The sequence below is a fragment of the Nelumbo lutea genome, chromosome 5 (genome assembly GCF_056320005.1).
Source record: "Nelumbo lutea isolate HS-2025 chromosome 5, American lotus-T2T, whole genome shotgun sequence".
Taxonomy (NCBI): Eukaryota; Viridiplantae; Streptophyta; class Magnoliopsida; order Proteales; family Nelumbonaceae; genus Nelumbo; species Nelumbo lutea.
Window position 1 is genome coordinate 55,652,438 of NC_142688.1, and position 18,577 is coordinate 55,671,014.

The window sequence follows — 18,577 nt, forward strand, 5'->3', positions numbered from 1 at the left end:
CAACACTTAAATAAAAAAGGAAACAAAGACTTCACTATTTCAAAAGACACATGACCTAGCTGATTATGCCACAGAAAATTGACTCATTTGATTGACTATGTGACTCTAACAATGACACCGAGAAACCAGCCTTGTTATCGAGAGTGTAGAGACCATCCACTAAGCTTCCTCTACAAATCGTCCTCGCAGAAGTTAGATCCTAGAAAACACATGAATCAGGAAAAAAAGTTACATTGCAGTTTAATGAGTTTGTGATGCTACCAATAAACAGAAGATTAATGGGAAGCTAAGGAACATGCAAAATGTTATTCAGGTTAAGTCCATGAGGGAGGAATATTGATCCTTGGCCTGCAACGGAGGAGAATGATCCATCTACAAGTCTCACTTTATCCCTTCTTGACAAAAGGTTATAAGACTGGAATAGGTTTGGCTTACTGGTTACGTGATTAGAGGCCCCTGAGTCAATGATCTAGGGGGAATTAGTGGCAGTGGATACATGGAAGGTAGAGCTTGTATTACCTGATGTAGATGCAAATGAAGTAGAAGGGTTACCAGTAGTTAAACTATCCATCTGGCGCAAGGTCCTACCATATGATTCCAAATGACTACGGAAGGAGTTCATGATATCTTCCTTGGGGTCAAAACCAGTGAAGTGCTCCTGAGTAGTATCAGCTGACACCCCAGTAGACCGAGTTTCTTGGGTTGCCACATTTGCTGCATTGTGTGTTGTATTAGGCTTCTTTTGACCCTGTACCTTATCCTATTCTTGGTTCTTTACAGCCCACTTTGGCCTCCCATGGATCTCCCAGCATGTGTCATGTGTATGTCTTGAACGTCGGCAATGGGTACAGAATAGCTTGTCCTTATCATCAACTTTCCTGGAGTCATTTTTCTTTCCCATATTATTACCACCCATTGCAACTAATGCTATCTGTTGCTTCCCCTCAGTTGTAATCATCACACTCCACCTACTTTCCTCGGACTGAACAAGGGCATATACTTCTTGGAGTGAAAGCAGCTCTTTACTTCCTAAGATCTGAACTCTAAGTGGTTCATATACGGGGTTTAGTCCCAACAAGAAGGCAAAAACCCGCTGCTGAGAAACCAGCTTCTTATAAGCTTTAGCATCATCATCATATTTCCATTCTATAGCCTTATAGTGATTCAATTCCTTCCATACTGAAGTAAGGGCTGAATAATAGGCTGATAAGCTATGGTTCTCCTGTTTACAGGTTGAGGATTCAGCTTGTAGCTGGTAGATCTTGGCATAGTGCCTTTGCTTAGAATAGGTGGTTTTGGCCTGTTCCAAAATCTCACTTGCAGTGTCTGCCCACATAAAGTTCTTCTTCACATCAGATTCCATGGCTGCAAGAAGCCATGACATCACCATACTGTTTTCTTGTTCCCACTGATCATGTTCGGCAGTCCCACTCTTGGGTTCTTTCACCCTTCCATTTATGTAACCAGCTTTTCCCCTCACTGTTACATAGAGTTTTACACCTTTAGCCCACTTCAGGTAGTTCAGGCCGTTTAAAGGGGTGATTGGCATAGGGAACATCATACCTTCAACCCCCATACCAGCCATACTATGGGTTGATGTAACTCCAGATGAGGCAGAATCATCATTCGCCATTGGCAAAAAACAGGTCACAAGTCAAAAGACAAGGGCTGCAGGTAACAAGACCAGTCCTCACACAAGGACTACCTCTCACAGTTACACTTCTGAGGTCTACTGGCAGCAACTAAACAGTACAAAAAATTAGTCCAGAAATAGTTCAGATATAAAGAGAACACTGCTGTAATCTACTACCAGTCCAAACGAATTGAAAAATAGTCACTATTGGACTACACACTTCACACACCAATCAGTCACAGCCCATACCTGTCACAAAGGGGATCTCACACCCCTGTACAGCACCTGTACGAAGGTGCAAAAAAGAACACGACTAAGCCTTAACAGCATCAGCCAACAAGGAGAAAAAAAAGGCTTCACAGCATCAGCCTCCTCCTACTAGGGTTACCTTGGTGCTCCGACCAAGGAAGAACCCCCCCCCCCCCCCCCCCCAAAAAAAAAAAAGAGAAGAGATAGTTCTGATCAGACTATTATGGTTTCTTGTCCTTACTGTTCAGAAGATCAGAAATCTGAGTTGAAGAAAAAGCGACTCCTATTGCCCAGATTTGTGCTCTGATATCATGTTTTCTTACAAGAATAGACAGAGAGATGAGAGAGGAGAGAAGAGAAGGGGGAGAAAGATGTGTGAGAGCCAAAAGATTAGGCTGGCAGCGCCCAGCTTCTCTTTTATATTAATATGATGTAACAATATAAAAAAAGAAAATTACAAGTGGGTCCCTGGTGGCCCACCCTAAACATAAAACTTAAGTAAAGAAAAGAACATGCTGACAGCAATCTAACATCAAGAATACACTCAATCCAACAACAGAAAACAACTCTTTTCCTTCTCTCCTCTAATTCCAAGAGGATTTTTCTTGCATATTCCTCACCTCCCAAGAAGAATGCCCGTAATTTCTTGCATGCCTCAACTTCTTTTTAACCATAGTACTAATATCATTTCTCTTATCAATCTTATGCACTTAATCCATTGGAAGTATTTGAATATATAAAAAATTTGGCATTTTTATTCATTCTTCCCATTGTATCACTATTTCAGTCCTTGAAGCAATGATTCATTTCTTTTTTGCTTCAGTTTCTAGCTACTTTTGCATGGTGGGCTTAAGATGCCATGATGTGCTACTGTTTAAAATGCTGCATTTTTTTTCTTGTACAACTTTGCATCTCTGAATGTTTATTGTAATCCAGGTACAATGATATAGCTAAGCATGCTTTTGTTGCAATGGGGAAGCATCATTCTGCCATAGCAGAGCTATCTATTGAGACATTACCAAATTCACAGGATTCATTACATGCAGATAAATGTCCTGGCCTTGGGGGGTAACTATCGTAACCTCATCAGTGGTTATTATTTTATAGAACAGAGCCTTTAGTGCTTCATCCCTTGTGACGATTTCCATACAGTGAAACATTGGATTCTTAATATATGCTCAATACATGTTCTTTCTTTTGTTAAGACAGGGTAATAATTGGAATTGGAGAACAGATCTATTCAGTTCTTCTGTTGAGTTTCTTCTTCCTAGAGGTGCATTATTTTTATATAGGTTCATTCATTGTTTTTTGATGTGTGTGTTGTATTTTTTTTTTTTTTTTTAATATCATGGATTCATTTTCATTTAGTGGTATGAATAGGTAACAAATGTACTGAGGTTTTATAAGAAGGCATGATGTAAATGTGAATGAACTCATCATAAAACAATTGTTGTTGTACAAATACTGCCTTTGATGGTATTTGGGTATTATAATGCAGGTTTTTGCTGCAGGGTTGATACCCTACATTGGGAAAGTTCTCAACTTTCTTCTTCTTTCCTGGATGTATGCCTATTACTGTTTCGAGTATGTGGAGAACTTTCATATTCTGTTGCATGTCACCTTTATGCTTTCCTAGGTGACAAGTTTTTTTCTCTTTTACTGCTTAGGTACAAATGGAATCTTGCTGATGTTGCTTTGGATAAAAGGCTTGACTTCTTTGAATCAAACTGGGCCTTTTTTGCGGGTTTTGGTAATAAAAATATCTTCTCTGGAATCTCTTTTACTGCTTAGGTACAATGGAATCCTGCTGATGTTGCTTTGGATAAAAGGCTTGACTTCTTTGAATCAAACTGGGCCTTTTTTGCGGGTTTTGGTAATAAAAATATCTTCTCTGGAATTGACAACATGATAATCATAAACTATAAGTTTAGCAAAGTATTGTTTTCTGAAATGCTCTAGTTCTCTTTGCATGGAATTAGGTTATAAAACCCCAAGTACTTTCTACAAAATCTCCTAGGGTAGGGGCAAAAATATTAACATTGCTTAAAAATGCAAAAGGACCCCTCCCAAGCTATCTTGAACCAATATGGGTAATGGATTTTTACAAGTATAAAACTGCACAGTTTGCTTTCAGTTTAAACACTAGGATAAGCAACCAAGAAACTTGTTCTTTATTGTGGTTCTTAAGCCTCAGCAGTTTTAATCTTGTAGTTGATAATCAAAAGTTGAAGTTATTTTATGGGATCTAGAAGGATTTATTTCAGAGTTATCAGATATCCTTTTGAATGTTTATAATTATTATTTATTTATTTTCTAGAAGATACCGGCTTTTAATATTAGTTCATTATTTCTTTGTTAGATTTTTTTTCTTTCAAGAAAGACATATTTTAGTTGCTTTAAAGAGTAGTCTTGTAATGACTTATGCATACCTCTTCTAGTCCATTTTTCTTAATGAATATCTGAGTTCATTCTGCTATTCTTATAAGTTTATGTTCTTATGTGGTAGTGAGGTTCCATCTTCCTGTTGTCCTTGGCTGGTGAGACTTCAATAGATATTTGGTTTCATGGGAAGATTCTTATCAATAATTCCTGCTATAAGCCTATATATTTGTTTTTTACCAGTAACAGATCAATGAGAATTTTATTACTGAGAAAAAGAAGTCAAACAGAATACATAAAACTTGCTAAGCCAATATAGCTAGCAACAGGTATAAATGTGCTCGCCCCTATGTAAGGACTCCAGTAAGAGTCAGCCTTGTTGGTTTCTTCCCTAGCTAGGAAAATTAGCAAAGGAATTGGTCAATCTGAATACCAAAGGCCTAGGTTCCCTTATGTGGCAAATATATAACCAAGGCACCATCTTTTTATTAATCATCACTTGTTAGCCTATTTATTCCTTTTTCTCTTCCTTTTGCTGTTTTAGCATTTCATCAAAATATGCACCCTGTAAACTAACTGGAATACCCAGTAATCTGCTGCTCTTGGGATGCATCCAAACAAGGTGTTCAAACTACCAACTATTTAACTTCTTTTATGTGGTGAAGATACAACCAAGGAACAGATCCATCCCCTCTTAACAGCCAGCCATCAACCTATTTGTTCCATTTTCTTTTCTTTTTTATTCTTCTATTTTAGTGTTTCATTAAAATTTCAGCCTGTGCCCAACTGGAATATCCTGTAATCTGTGTCTCTTGCAGTTCAACCAAATGAGGTGTTCAATCTGGATGTCAAAGACATAACTATCCATATGTGGTGAAGATATAGCCAAGGAGCAGATCTGTCCCCTCTTAGCTACCACCTATCAGTCTATTTATTTCTTTTTCTTTTTGCTGTTTTAGTGTTTCATCAAATCTGCAGCCTCTACCCAGTGATAGCAAATAATGTAAGTCCATTTGCAAGATAACAGTACCTAGTTGCCTAGGTGATAACGATTTTATAAAATAAAAAACTAAATTTCAGCTAGTTCCCTAGTTTTATATACCACTCAGCATGCATATTAATTAAAAAAGAAAATAGCAATTCCTTTTAAGAACATTAAATTTCCTCTCAAAACTGGTGAATTATCATATCTAAGACAATAGTATTTTAAATATTTTAAGTTCAATATTTCAAAAATAATATTAATATAATAAGAATTTAATAAAACAATTTCATATCAAATTAGCAACCAAAGAAGGCTATAATTTTACATGATAAAATTTTCAGATAGAGAGTAAGTAAAAGAGAAAAAGGGAGAGAGAGAGAGAGAGAGAGAGAGAGAGAGAGAGAGAGAGAGAGAAGGATGAAGGACAGGGAGGGGTCCTACCAACTTAGGATCTGGTGGTGGGCTTTGTGGGGTGAATGAGGAGCTGTGGGTGCTGAGAGGGAGGGAGGGAGTGGATCTGGTGCTGGGCTTTGTGGGGGTGAATGAGGGGCTGTGGGTGGTTAGAGGTGAAGGATATGAATGGAGAAACAATTAGAATGCTTTCTGTTACCAAAGAATGAGAGAGAAATTAGAAAGAGAACTCTTGCTGTTGGGAAAGAGACAGATTGCTTAAAAGAAGAAATAAGGAGAGAGAGAGAGAGAGAGAGAGAGAGAGAGAGAGAGAGAGAGAGAGAGAGAGAGAGAGAGAGAGAGAGAGAGAGAGAGAGAGAGAGATCTGGTGGTGGGCTTTGTGGGGTGAATGAGGTGAGGGGCTGTGACTGGTTAGAGATGAAGGATATGAATGGAGAAACAATTAGAATGCTTGCTATTACCAAAGAATGAGAAAGAAATTAGAAGAAAGAGGAGAACTCTTGCTATTAGGGTAAACAACAAAGAGAAAGATTGCTTAAAAGTAGAAATAAGAGAGGGGGGGGGGGAGAAAAAACTTCTGGTAACAACCAGAAGTCACTAAACCAATCTTTATTTCATCAAATCACTCTCCTTTTAACTCAAATTACAATGACTCTATTTATAGACTCAACTTACGGATGTCCCTTTTCAAAATCTAATTTGGACTAGGAAATTGACCTAACACAACTCCTAATTGCTTTAGAACTAAGGCAAATCCATAACTAACCCATTAGAAAACTTAAAATAAGGACTCAAGCTTCTAAAAACTCAAAGTGACACTTTTCTAATCCGACTAAAACTACTTAATTTAAAGACATCAGAAATTACTAAAACTAATAAATCATGAGCTTATTAAAAATAGTAATTATGAGAATTACTGTAAATAGTATCCCCAGAGTTACCATAAATAGTAATTTTGAATTAGCAATAAAAATCTAAAAAACAGAACTCTATTCTTAACCCACAACTAGAAAATAGAAAACAGAAACAACACCAATATCCAATAACCCAAAAATAAAATTGGTTTGTTTCCCCATGAATTCTTTCCTTTCTTCTGCATATGCATTAGAGAGAGAGAAAAAAACTCTTTATACTTCATTTTTTTTTTCTTTATCTCTTCTCAAAACCCTTGGATATTTTAAATTTTGATAGTCAAACTTTAAAACAAAGTATAATTACACATATTAGTAAGATCTAGCAATATTAATGATATTATAATATGTTGCCCACTTTGTGATTTTTTGTCACCTAGGATTAATGTTTTAAAAGCGCAAGGTGCAAGGTGAGGCACACACCTTTTTAAGAAAGGCGCAAAATTACAAAAAAATGCAAAAATTTCAAAAAATATTAAACATAATGTTAATAAAAAATATAAACTTAAATTTTAAAATAAATGATTTAAAAAACCTATTATCTAAAATTAACATACATAAACATAACATGTAAAGTGTATTCAAATGAAAATTTAAAAATAAAAGCAAACATATAAAGCATTTTCAAGCATGTAAAACCCATAATCTCTTTTTTTCCTTAATTGCATTGCTTCAACTAGTTAATATGATGTAAAACATATTGCATTCTTGATTCTATGAGTCACCTTTGTATCACGCCCTTCGAGGCAGCTGTTAGACTAAAAAAAAAAAGCAAAAAGCCCAAAATTTTTAAAAGGCGCACACCTGGGCTGAGGCGCAAGGCGCATCAGGCGCACCAGGCACGCACCTTTTGAAAGGGGTGCGCCTAGTACCTAGGCGAGGCGCATAACCCAAAATGCGCCAAGGCGCACCTGAATACTATGTTTATTTTTATCAATAACAGAAAAATATCAAAGAAGTAAGTACCTTATTTCTATAAGTCAAGGTATCCAGGCAAGGTGCCCCACCAAGGGCACCAAGTCACCTAGGCAATGCCTTGAATACTATGTTTATTTTTATCAATAACAGAAACAGAATTCATTAATTATCAAAGAAGTAAGTACAAACAAATGAAAGGGAGAGATAAACTCTCTTATCTCTCCCTAAAAAGGAAATAGAATTACAACCATGCCCAAAATAATCAATTCCTTCCCACCTCTTATTTAGCCAGAGAATCAGCAAAAGAATTAGCATCTCTTTTAACCCATTTTAGAGTAACATCCATGTCTTGCATCAGCCGCTTAATTCTTCTCTTCTCATAGATGAACCCTCACCAACCCACTTCCCCTTCCTTTTACCACCATCTAATGACTAGTTTTGAGTCTCTCTCAATTGATAACCCCAAATATTCAACTCCTTTGCTTTTTGAATGCCCTCCAAGACAGCCAATATTTCAGTTCTCAAAGCATCTCTCACTCCAATAGGACCCAAGAAAGGAGCAATAACTTTCCTTTCCTCGTTCCTAAAAACTCCAATGCCTGAAGGACCTGGGTTTCCTTCACTTCTACCATCAAAGTTCAACTTAATGAAACTACTGGAAGGCGGAGACCAAAACAAGCCTTGATTGTTCCTTAGGAGGAGTGGAATCAGCAATTTCCTTCCACTTTCTCATCAAATCACCAGCTGGAATATCTTTAAACAGCTTCAAAGTCTTTACCTAATGAACCACTCTGATAGAAATGGCTTCAATTACAGCCTCCCTGTTCCTTTCCTTATCTAAAAAAGTTCTTTGATTTCTTTCTTCCTAGAGTGTCCAGCATAAAATGGCCCTTGTGCATCTCCAAAGAGTTCTTCCCCTCTTCTTTTGCCCTCCAACAAAGGTATAGGAGAACAAGCTGAACAGAAGAAGGGGGGGGGTGTTCCACCTCACCCAGACAAAGAGAAACCATTCCCAAATTGCAGAAGCAAAGGGGCAGGGTATTAATAAGTGGTAGCAAGACTCACCGTTGACTTTACAAAGAGAGCACTAGGAGGGGGAAAGACACCAATTAGGTCTTTTTCTTTGCAGTAAATCACATGTGTTAATTCTCTCCAAGTACACTTCCCAGCAGAAGCCACCAACTCTAGGCGGAATAGGATTACTAAACCTCCTTTACTGAAAAAGACCCAACCATATTAATACTCGGCTGTATTAAATGCAAAAAGAATGATGCATAGGTAAAGGAACCCGAGGCTGAAGGGATCCAAATTCTATTGTCCCTTCATGAGGGATCCAACACCACTCTATCAAGGTCTTGAAGCAAGGCCATGACACTATTTAGTTCAATCTCAGGGATGCCTCTTCTAAAACCCAAATCCCAGTTCAGACCAAAGCTAGAACTGGAAGGAGCCAAGAAAGAAGAGAAATCAGCTTCTCTCTATGGATGGAGAGGGCAAAAAAGAAGGATATTGTTCCTTTAAAGGTGAATTGCTCAGCCAAGAGTGCTCCCAAAATTTAACCAAATTACCGGAACAAGGATTATACTTGATGAGAGGCAGGAAGAAGGAAGGATGGCATGAATGGATTTCCAAGGAGAAGCTCTTGTAGACCTTGCTGAGATTCCAGAGTCCCACCCACCAGCTGCAAGCCCATGAATACTAATGACCACTTTTTCCCACAATTTACCTCTATCCAATAGCAACCTCCACATCCACTTCCCTAACAATGCATGTTCCTCTCTCGAATATTACCAAGATCTAGGGGTGGCCACAAGCCGAGCTTCTCACAAGCTATTCGAGCTCAGCTCGTGAAAGCTCGACTCGGTTTAAACTGAGCTTTAAGTCGAGCTCGAGCCTGATATATAGGCATTTGCTAATCGAGACGAGCTCGAGCCTAGTGAAGCTCAGCTTGTGAGGCTCGCGAGCCTAATTGAGCCTAATCAAATTTTCAATCCTTTTGGTAACCTCCATTGGGATCCTAAAAATAGAGAAAATAGATAGGCAGATTTGGAAGAGTTGACCTAATTAAAGTCATCCTACTGCCCAGGGAAAGATAGTTTTTCTTCCAAGAAGCCAATCTTTTTTTGTAAATCTCTCAATCACAGGGTTACAAAAATTGCTAGCTCTCAAATTGTCGCCCAAAGGTAGTCCCAAATAGGTCATAGGCCACTTGGAAATCATACAACCTAAAGCGTCTGCACCCTCTAAAATCTCCCTCTCCTCTATATTCTGCCTCACAATACAGCTTTTATCCAGACTGATCCTCAGATTGGACATTTGCGCAAAGATTTTCACAATTTTGGTTTGGTCAAATGATTTTATCTTTATTGCAGAGCTAATACAAACATGCCTCTATTGCTGTAACCAGAAGTGCATGTGATATTGTTGTGTTCATATTTTTGTCTGAGTGATTGTTCTTAACACCCTCCCAAAAAAAATTTCTGTTTTTGTTTTTATTTTTTTGGGGTGGGGGTGGGGGTGGGGCAGACACCTTATGGTGATGTCAAATGGAGGTTTCCATTACAAGCATATATTTAACCATGATCCTTTTCCTTTTGGAATGACAAGGTGATAATTTTGATATTTATACCTGATGGCTCATTACCTTTTCAGGAGGCCCTTGTGTTCTGGCAATTTTCTTTTTCCCTCCTCTTGTGAGCTATGGAGTTATGGCTATTCTGTTTCCACTGGTATGTTCTAAGCCTTGTGTTACCGCTTACATTACAGTTGCAAAAGATGGCTGTTCTTTCTATTTTTCCTATTCCTGCATCTATGTACTTGTTCTTAAATGACTCTATGCTTATTAGGGTATCCATGAATAGGTTAGGTTATTTCAACAATATGTCATTTCCCATGTGAAAGTTTGAAGCTTATTTATATTCTAGTTTAGGTAATAATTATCTGTTAAGTAGCAATTCTTAATAATTATATAGTGATCCAACCTCTCTATTTGAATGGTATTGCTATCCAAATATCTAACTCTTAAATAATCAGAATTCATGCTTGATCTGTGCACTATAATAAGCCAAACCATGAAGCCAAATTCCTGGGTAAATGTTTCCCAGGAAAATGATTTCCTGAAACGTGAACTAGGCCTTACTAGTAAATGTGCATGTGCATTGAACGTGGCAATTTAGGTAATTGAGGTATGGTATAGTGGTGCATTTGTTGCCTTTCAACCTAAAGGTCCAGTTTCAAATCTTCTTACACAGTTTATATCAATATTTTCAACCTATGGTTGAACTAGACTATTGGACTGATTGACCTGTTAGCTAGCCAGGTTTCTAGTTGTTCTTCTTCCAAACCACCTTATTGTGAAAAAAAAGACTTGGTCAAGAACCTGATAACCTGACCAATTGACCACTAACCCATTTAACTTGATCAACAGGTCATAGGTTAAATATTAATTCTATTTTTCTGTTTTTTATTTTTTGTATTTTTAGACATTTCCATCATTGATAACAATCATAGGTTGAGTGGTTTACTTGTTTGACCTGGATGGTTAAACTGCTGAGCTACCACCCAGAAGGTAATGCAATTGGTCTTTAAAACTTTGGTTTCTTGTCAGTTTTTTCAACCCATTGTCGTATTGGCTTGTCAGACCAGTCAGCTAATCATCTCACCCAGAATCCAAGTCCATTTCATTACCAAACTGCTTTCCTGGAAAAAACAGTTGACTCAGTCAACAACCTGATGACCCAGTTGATTGAATAATTGAATCATTCAACTCAGTCAATGGGGTAACCTTTTAGATATTAATTTTTTTTTTGTGTGTTCTTATATTCCATTTCCATCATTAATAGAAATGATTCTTATTTATCTCTCTTGTTTTGGTTTAGCATGATGAGTATAAAATATTATAGATGTGCCCAAAACATGCCCTAAATATAAGAACTAATGAGAGAGAATAGGATGGACAGAAAAGTTGAAATTCAAAACACACTTTCTATCTTCACATTAGAGGGGCCAAATTCAGAAATGGGTATTTTAATCAAGGAAAAGTCCAGAAACACTGAAGGTCCATTCAGTGATTTAAAAGATGCGCCTAGGCACACAAGGCACATTTCACAGTATGCCTTGCCCACGCTCAGGTGCAGCCCCTTTGAAAAGGCACACATCTAGTGTACCTAGGCATGCACCCGATGTGCCTTGTGCCAGCCCAGTTGTGCACTTTTTCAAGCACAGTGATGAACTGGTGATGCCCCCCCCCCCCCTTTTGTTGGTGTTTCCACATCCTTCTTAATACAAGAAATTCTTCATCAATTAACATTTGATTCCTAACCCTAAAATCATAAAACATCTCTTTATATATGAGGCAAAAATTTAGGACCCTTGCGTGGATTTGCTTGGGTTTGCCTCAAGGGGCGTTATGGAGGTAGAGGGCCAATTTCATTGATTTAGGAATACAAGATGCTTAACATCACATCAGCTACCTGAAGTAATGCAATTGGGACTTGGGAGAGACAAAAAAGATTGAAAGTTTGACATGCGTGAATTGTGGAGTGCTTTAACATGTTTTGTTTGATTTTATTTCTACACTGACTTTGAATATGTTTTCTATGTTATGTTTATGTATTATAATTTGATCCAATAGGTTTTTTTAAAATACTTGTTTTCTTTTAAAATTCAAGTTTGCGTTTTTCTGAATTAATATATATTTTTTTAATTTTGTTCACTTTTTTGAATGGCTTAAAAATTCTGCACCTTGCTTCAAAAAGGCGTGCACCTTGCCCTTTAAGTGTAAATATATTTTAAATATTTAAACTTTGTAGGTCCATAGGTTTGGTCTATCCCTAACTGTGCCTTGGCTAAGCCCATTATAGCAGTGCTAAGTCCAGCCTGGTCCCGCCCAGCCCATGATCAAAGGTCACCCCAATTATGACCCTAAGAATTTATCTTTTGTGCCACAATCCTCCATGGTGATTTCTCACTACCACTCCAATTTCTGTATCCCCATTCTTTCCCAAAGAAGCATCACAAGTGATTTTAATTTTATATGGCATAGAGTCTTCCATCAAACCATTTTGATACATGTCTTCTTCCTCCAACTCACATCATGAATCAACATATTGGTGCTGAGATAGTTTGTGAACATGTTAAATGCCATTTCCAATATTCTTTGAGGTCTAGGCTCTTCTTTCCCTTTGAAGATAAATTCATTTGAGACAATTTTCTGATAAAAGCAAGGCTATCTTCTCCTGATCGCCATCATAGTTGTCAAGGTGACACCTAGGCGGGTGCCTAGGTGACGCCTAGGCGAGGCGTTCTTGGAGGGTTGCCTCTCCCAAATGCCTACGTATTTATTCATATTGTGGGTTTATAGTATTAATATTGTTATTCTTATACTAGTTTCCTTTTGTCATTTTCTTATTTGTTTGGGTTCAATGAACCCTTTAGGACTTTAAAACCTGAATTGACAAGTAAAAAATAACTTGATGATTTTATCCAATTGACACACAAGAACAATCAATAGGACTTCTGCTTCTTAGGACCAAAACAAGGGCTCAACCCTTATGTTTTGTTTGTTTTTTTTTTCCTTTCTTATTTTACTACTCATAAATATGTTCACTTTCTATCTATTGATATGGGGTTTATACTTATTTCATGAGAATTATGGTTAAAGATCACTACTTATTACTATGAAACCTAGGGATCTACCCTAGGATTTATATTTTTTATTTTAAAGAACTCTTCGCCTAGGTGACTAGCTGACAAGGTGCTCCTCTATTGCCTAGCTTCGCCTTGGTGCCTTGAAAACTATGCTCACCATCCTTTCTATGGTTCCGAGTCTTCTAACTAATTTTGCTTGTTACAGAATAAGAAGTAAATAGTAGGGAGATATGATGTTACAGAATAGGAAGTAAATACTAGGGAGATATGATTTACCTTGATTGTAGGACTGATTCGTAGGAATTTAATTAGTCTTCTTTCCTAACATAGAATTTGTAACTTGTATATATACATACGAGATTGATGAATACATATAACAAATTCTTCTTCTTCCTCTGTTTACTCTTGTTTTACATGGTATCAAAGCATCTAGTCTCTACCTGCCCTTTCGTTTTTTTTCCTAAGTAAATAGTAGGTAGAGGAAAAGGAAAATTTTTGGGTGTTTCGGGTCACCTCCTTGGAGCAGTTTTTACACTCACCCCCCATCCAGGAAGAAGCGCCGCCTACCGATCGGAGGTTCTACAAAGTCCGGCAGTCAGCAGCCCTACGCATGTGTCTCACGCGCCGCCTGAAGATTCTACCACAGTAACACGCGCCAGAGCATGGAGGCGCATCTGTCGCCGGAAAAATTTTCAGTCATTGTCTTTTGGCTCGCCTCATCCTGTAATATATTTGTGCTTTGTTACGTGCATATCCATTCTGGTGTTTTCAACAGGTGTGCTTCGTTGATTTTCGGTGTTCAAAATATTCTGTTTATTTGAATTTTGAGATTATGGCAGACAAAAAATCAGTAGTTATGTCGGATGTTGTTCCAGTGATGTCAAAAATAACTGAGCATAAGCTTAATGGCTCTAATTATCTGAATTGGAGTAAAACTGTTCAACTATATTTGCTGAGTATTGCTATGGATAACCATTTGATTGATGACCCTCCTAATGATGACTCGAGAAAGTCTTAAGTAGTTGAGGGAGGATGCTCGTTTGTTCTTGCAGATACACAATTCCATTGAAAGTGAGGTGGTTGGTTTAGTCACTCACTATGGATTTGTTAAGGAATTAATGAACTATCTAGAGTTCTTGTACTCCGGAAAGGAGAATATTTCCCGCATTTATGACGTGTGCAAAGCCTTTTACAGGGTGGACAAAGGCGATATATCTCTTACAAGCTATTTCATGGATTTCAAGAAAACATATGAAGAACTTAATATGTTGCTTCCGTTTAGTACTGATGTGACTGTTCAACAAGCTCAGCGAGAAAAGATGGCTGTTATGAGTTTTTTAGCTGGCCTACCTTCTGAATTTGAGACTGCTAAATCTCAGATTCTTTCCAGTTCAGAGATCTCTTCTCTATAAGATGCTTTTAGTAGGGTCCTTCGTACAGAAAGTTCTCCACCTGTTCAGCCTAGTAGTGCCCTTGTCAGCCGCAATAATACATCTGAATCAGGGAGACAACAATACAGGAGTGGTAGTGGTAGAGGATCCAACAATTATGACAAGTCAAGTAACTATGACAGGAATACTAATACTCGTGGACAGGAGTTAGGAGAGATAGTGTCATTATTGTCATAAGCCAGGACATATGAAGCGGGATTGCAGGAAGTTGCAGAATAAGAAAACTCAGTCTGCCCATATTGCATCCACCACGGGTACTTCTGAGAAGTCCGTTATGATATCTACAGATGAATATGCCAAATTTGCTTAGTACCAAGAATCATTGAAACCTCAATCTACTCCTGTTACTGCCATCGTCGAGTCAGGTAAACCCAATACATGTCTTGTTTCCTCCTCTTCAAAATGGGTCATTGATTATGGAGCTACATATCATATGATAGGTAATTCAAGTCTGTTTTCTACCTTTCAATCACATAAATATACCTCTTCTGTTACTTTAGCAGATGGGTCAACATCTTATGTTATTGGGTCTGGCACAATTAGTCCAACACCATCACTTCCTTTATCATCTGTTCTTAGTTTACCTCAGTTATCATTTAATTTAATTTCTATTAGCAAACTCACTCGTACCCTTAATTGTTGTGTCTCATTTTTTCCTAATTATTGTTTATTTTAGGATCTTATGACGAAGAAGATTATTGGTAAAGGACATGAGTCTGGAGGTCTCTACATCCTTGATACATAAGTTCCAAGATCCATAGCCTGTTTTGGAGTTGTAACCCCTTTTGAAGCACATTGTCGGTTGGGCCACCCCTCTCTCCATGTGTTAAAAGCAAATTTGTCCTCAATTTCAGAGTTTGTCGTCATTAAATTGTGAGTCTTATCAGTTTGCTAAACACCATCGTCTTAGTTCGAGTCCTAGAGTCAATAAACGAGCTAGTGCTCCTTTTGAGTTAGTCCATTTAGATGTTTGGGGTCCGTGTCCAGTTGAGTCCAAAACTGGGTTTAAGTATTTTGTTACTTTTGTTGATGATTACTCTTGTATGACATGGTTATATTTAATGAAAAATCGTTCTGAGGTGTTTTCTCATTTTTCTGCTTTCAGTGCTGAAGTTAAAACTCAATTTAATGTTTCTGTACAAATATTGAGAAGTGATAATGCTAAGGAGTACTTGTCAGAATCCTTTCAAACTTACATGCTTCAGCATGACATTCTTCATCAAACTTCTTGTGTAGATACACCATCTCAAAATGGGGTTGCTGAACGAAAAAATAGACACCTTCTTGAAACTACAAGAGCTTTGTAATTTCAAATGAAGGTTCTTAAACCTTTTTGGGCTGATGCAGTTTCCACAACATGTTTTTTGATTAACTGTATGTCTTCGTCTATCTTTCAGGGTAAGACTCCTTATCATGTTCTGTTTCCAAATAAAACACTGTTTCCTATTGAGCCTAGGGTATTTGGGTGTACATGCTTTGTTCAGGATGTTCGTCCTTAGGTTACCAAACTAGATCCAAAATCTTTGAAGTGTGTTTTTCTTGGGTATTCTCGTGTTCAAAAAGGGTATAGATGTTATTGTCCTACTCTTCATAGATATCTTGTGTTAGCTGATGTTAATTTTCTAGAAGATACACCTTTCTTTCCATCTACTCCTCATTCAAGTCAAGGGGAGGATGATGATTTGTTAATCTATACTGTCACATCATCTGTTTCACATCTTATTGAATCTGCTGCTGCCAGGCCTAAGCCACCTACAGTACAAGTTTATTCTCGGCGACCAACCCCTCCGGATCCATGTCCTGCACCAGCTCCTTCGTTGGCAGATCCAGTCTCAACTGATTCTGTTCCTTCGTCATTAGAACCAGTCTCTAATGATGATCTTCCTATTGCTCTTCGTAAAAGTAAGCGTAGGTGTACTTATCCAGTATCTTCATTTGTGTCTTATAATCATTTGTCGTTCTCTTCTTGTTTTTTTATTGCATATCTTGGTTCTATCTCTGTTTCTTAGACTGTTAAAGAAGCCCTTTCTCACCCTGGATGGTGTAATGCTATGATTGAGGAGATGAATGCTTTAGAGGACAATGATACTTGGACCTTGGTAAATTTACCTGCAAATAAGAAGGCTATTGGGTGCAAATGGGTGTTTACAGTTAAAGTCAATCCTGATGGGTCCATTGCCCGATTGAAAGCCTGTCTTGTTGCTAAAGGATATGCTCAGACTTATGGAGTGGATTATTCTGATACCTTTTCTCCTATTGCTAAACTTACTTTTGTCAGGTTGTTTATTTCTATGGCAGCTACTTATAATTGGCCCCTTCATCAATTAGACATTAAGAATGCTTTTCTTCATGGGGATCTTCAGGAGGAAGTTTATATGGAGCAACTGCCTGGCTTTGTTGCTCAGGGGGAGTATGGGAAAGTTTGCTATCTTCATAAGTCTCTGTACGGGTTGAAGCAGAGTCCTCGTGCCTGGTTGGAAAGTTTAGTCAGGCAGTCGAGAATTTTGGTATGAAGAAAAGTAAGTCTGATCATTCTGTTTTCTTCAAGCACTCTGCTACTGGCATCATTTTGTTAGTTGTGTATGCGGATGATATTGTCATTACTAGGAGTGATACTACAGGGATTTCATCCCTTAAGTTCTTTCTCCACACTCAGTTTCATGCCAAAGATTTGGGAATGTTGAAATACTTCTTGGGTGTTGAGGTAACAAGAGGCAAGAAGGGAATATTCTTATCTCAAAGGAAATATGTACTTGACTTGTTGTCTGAGACAGGAAAGTTGGGAGCTAAGCCATGTAGCACTCCAATGGTTCCTAACTTGCAGCTCACAAAAGATGGTGAATTATTTGAAGATCCTGAGAGATGTAGAAGATTGGTTGGAAAGTTGAATTATCTTACTGTAACTCGTATAGATATTGCGTATTCAGTTAGTGTGGTGAGTCAACACATGTTCTCTTCAACAGTTAATCATGGACAGCTGTAGAACATATTTTGTGCTACTTAAAAGGAGCACTTGGGCGAGGAATTTTGTATGGCAATCATGGTCATACTAGAATTGAATGCTTTTCAGATGCTGACTGGGCAGGATCCAAGGAAGATCGAAGGTCTACTTCAGGCTATTGTGTATTTGTTGGAGGGAATCTGGTTTCATGGAAAAGCAAGAAGCAGAATGTTGTCTCACGTTCGAGTGCAGAATCAGAATATAGAGCTATGGCCAAGTCTGTGTGTGAAATAATGTGGATATATCAGCTTTTGACTGAAGTAGGTCTTAAAACTTCAGTACCAGCCAAGTTATGGTGTGATAACCAAGCTGCTCATCACATTGCATTTAATCCTGTTTTTCATGAACGAACTAAGCATATTGAGATTGATTGCCATTTCGTTCGTGAAAAGATTAAGCAAGGTTTGATTTCCACAGGTTATGTGAAAACAGGAGAACAACTGGGAGATATCTTCACGAAGGCTCTTAATGGGGTCTGGGTTGATTATCTTTGTAACAAGCTGGGCATGATTAACATCTAGGCTCCAGCTTGAGGGGGAGTGTTACAGAATAGGAAGTAAATACTAGGGAGATATGATGTTACAGAATAGGAAGTAAATACTAGGGAGATATGATTTACCTTGATTGTAGGACTGATTTGTAGGAATTTAATTAGTCTTCTTTCCTAACATAGAATTTGTAACTTGTATATATACATACGAGATTGATGAATACATATAACAAATTCTTCTTCTTCCTCTGTGTACTCTTGTTTTACACTGCTCTACTACCCAATTAGTGAATAGTGATGGGTCTTGTTCCGAATGTTTTGGGTGGTCTTTGCTTGTGAGGTTCCATATTTGGATGGTCAAGTTGCATTTCATAAAGATGTGATCAATGGTCTCTAACTCTTCACCACACTTACATAAGCTTTAAGATCTCAAATAAACTCCATCTGTTCATTCCTACTAGAACTTGGAAAAATGAAAATTGTGGAAGTGCCTCCATTGT

The 18,577-nt window shown here is 37.8% G+C and overlaps 1 protein-coding gene across 5 annotated transcripts in view; it reads left to right on the forward strand.

Annotated features, from left to right (window-relative positions):
• The window catches only part of LOC148852529 (etoposide-induced protein), a 29,207-nt gene that overhangs the window by 7,358 nt on the left and 3,272 nt on the right, over positions 1-18,577 (forward strand). For 3 of the 5 annotated variants that reach the window (XM_088943061.1, XM_088943064.1, XM_088943065.1), the window contains 5 exons: positions 2,819-2,950; positions 3,092-3,155; positions 3,381-3,466; positions 3,550-3,632; positions 10,139-10,215. In XM_088943061.1, coding sequence (XP_088799187.1) covers positions 2,819-2,950; positions 3,092-3,155; positions 3,381-3,466; positions 3,550-3,632; positions 10,139-10,215 — 442 coding nt within the window. The remainder of the gene's footprint in view (positions 1-2,818; positions 2,951-3,091; positions 3,156-3,380; positions 3,467-3,549; positions 3,633-10,138; positions 10,216-18,577) is intronic. The other 2 variants (XM_088943063.1, XM_088943066.1) reach the window with 1 other exon arrangement.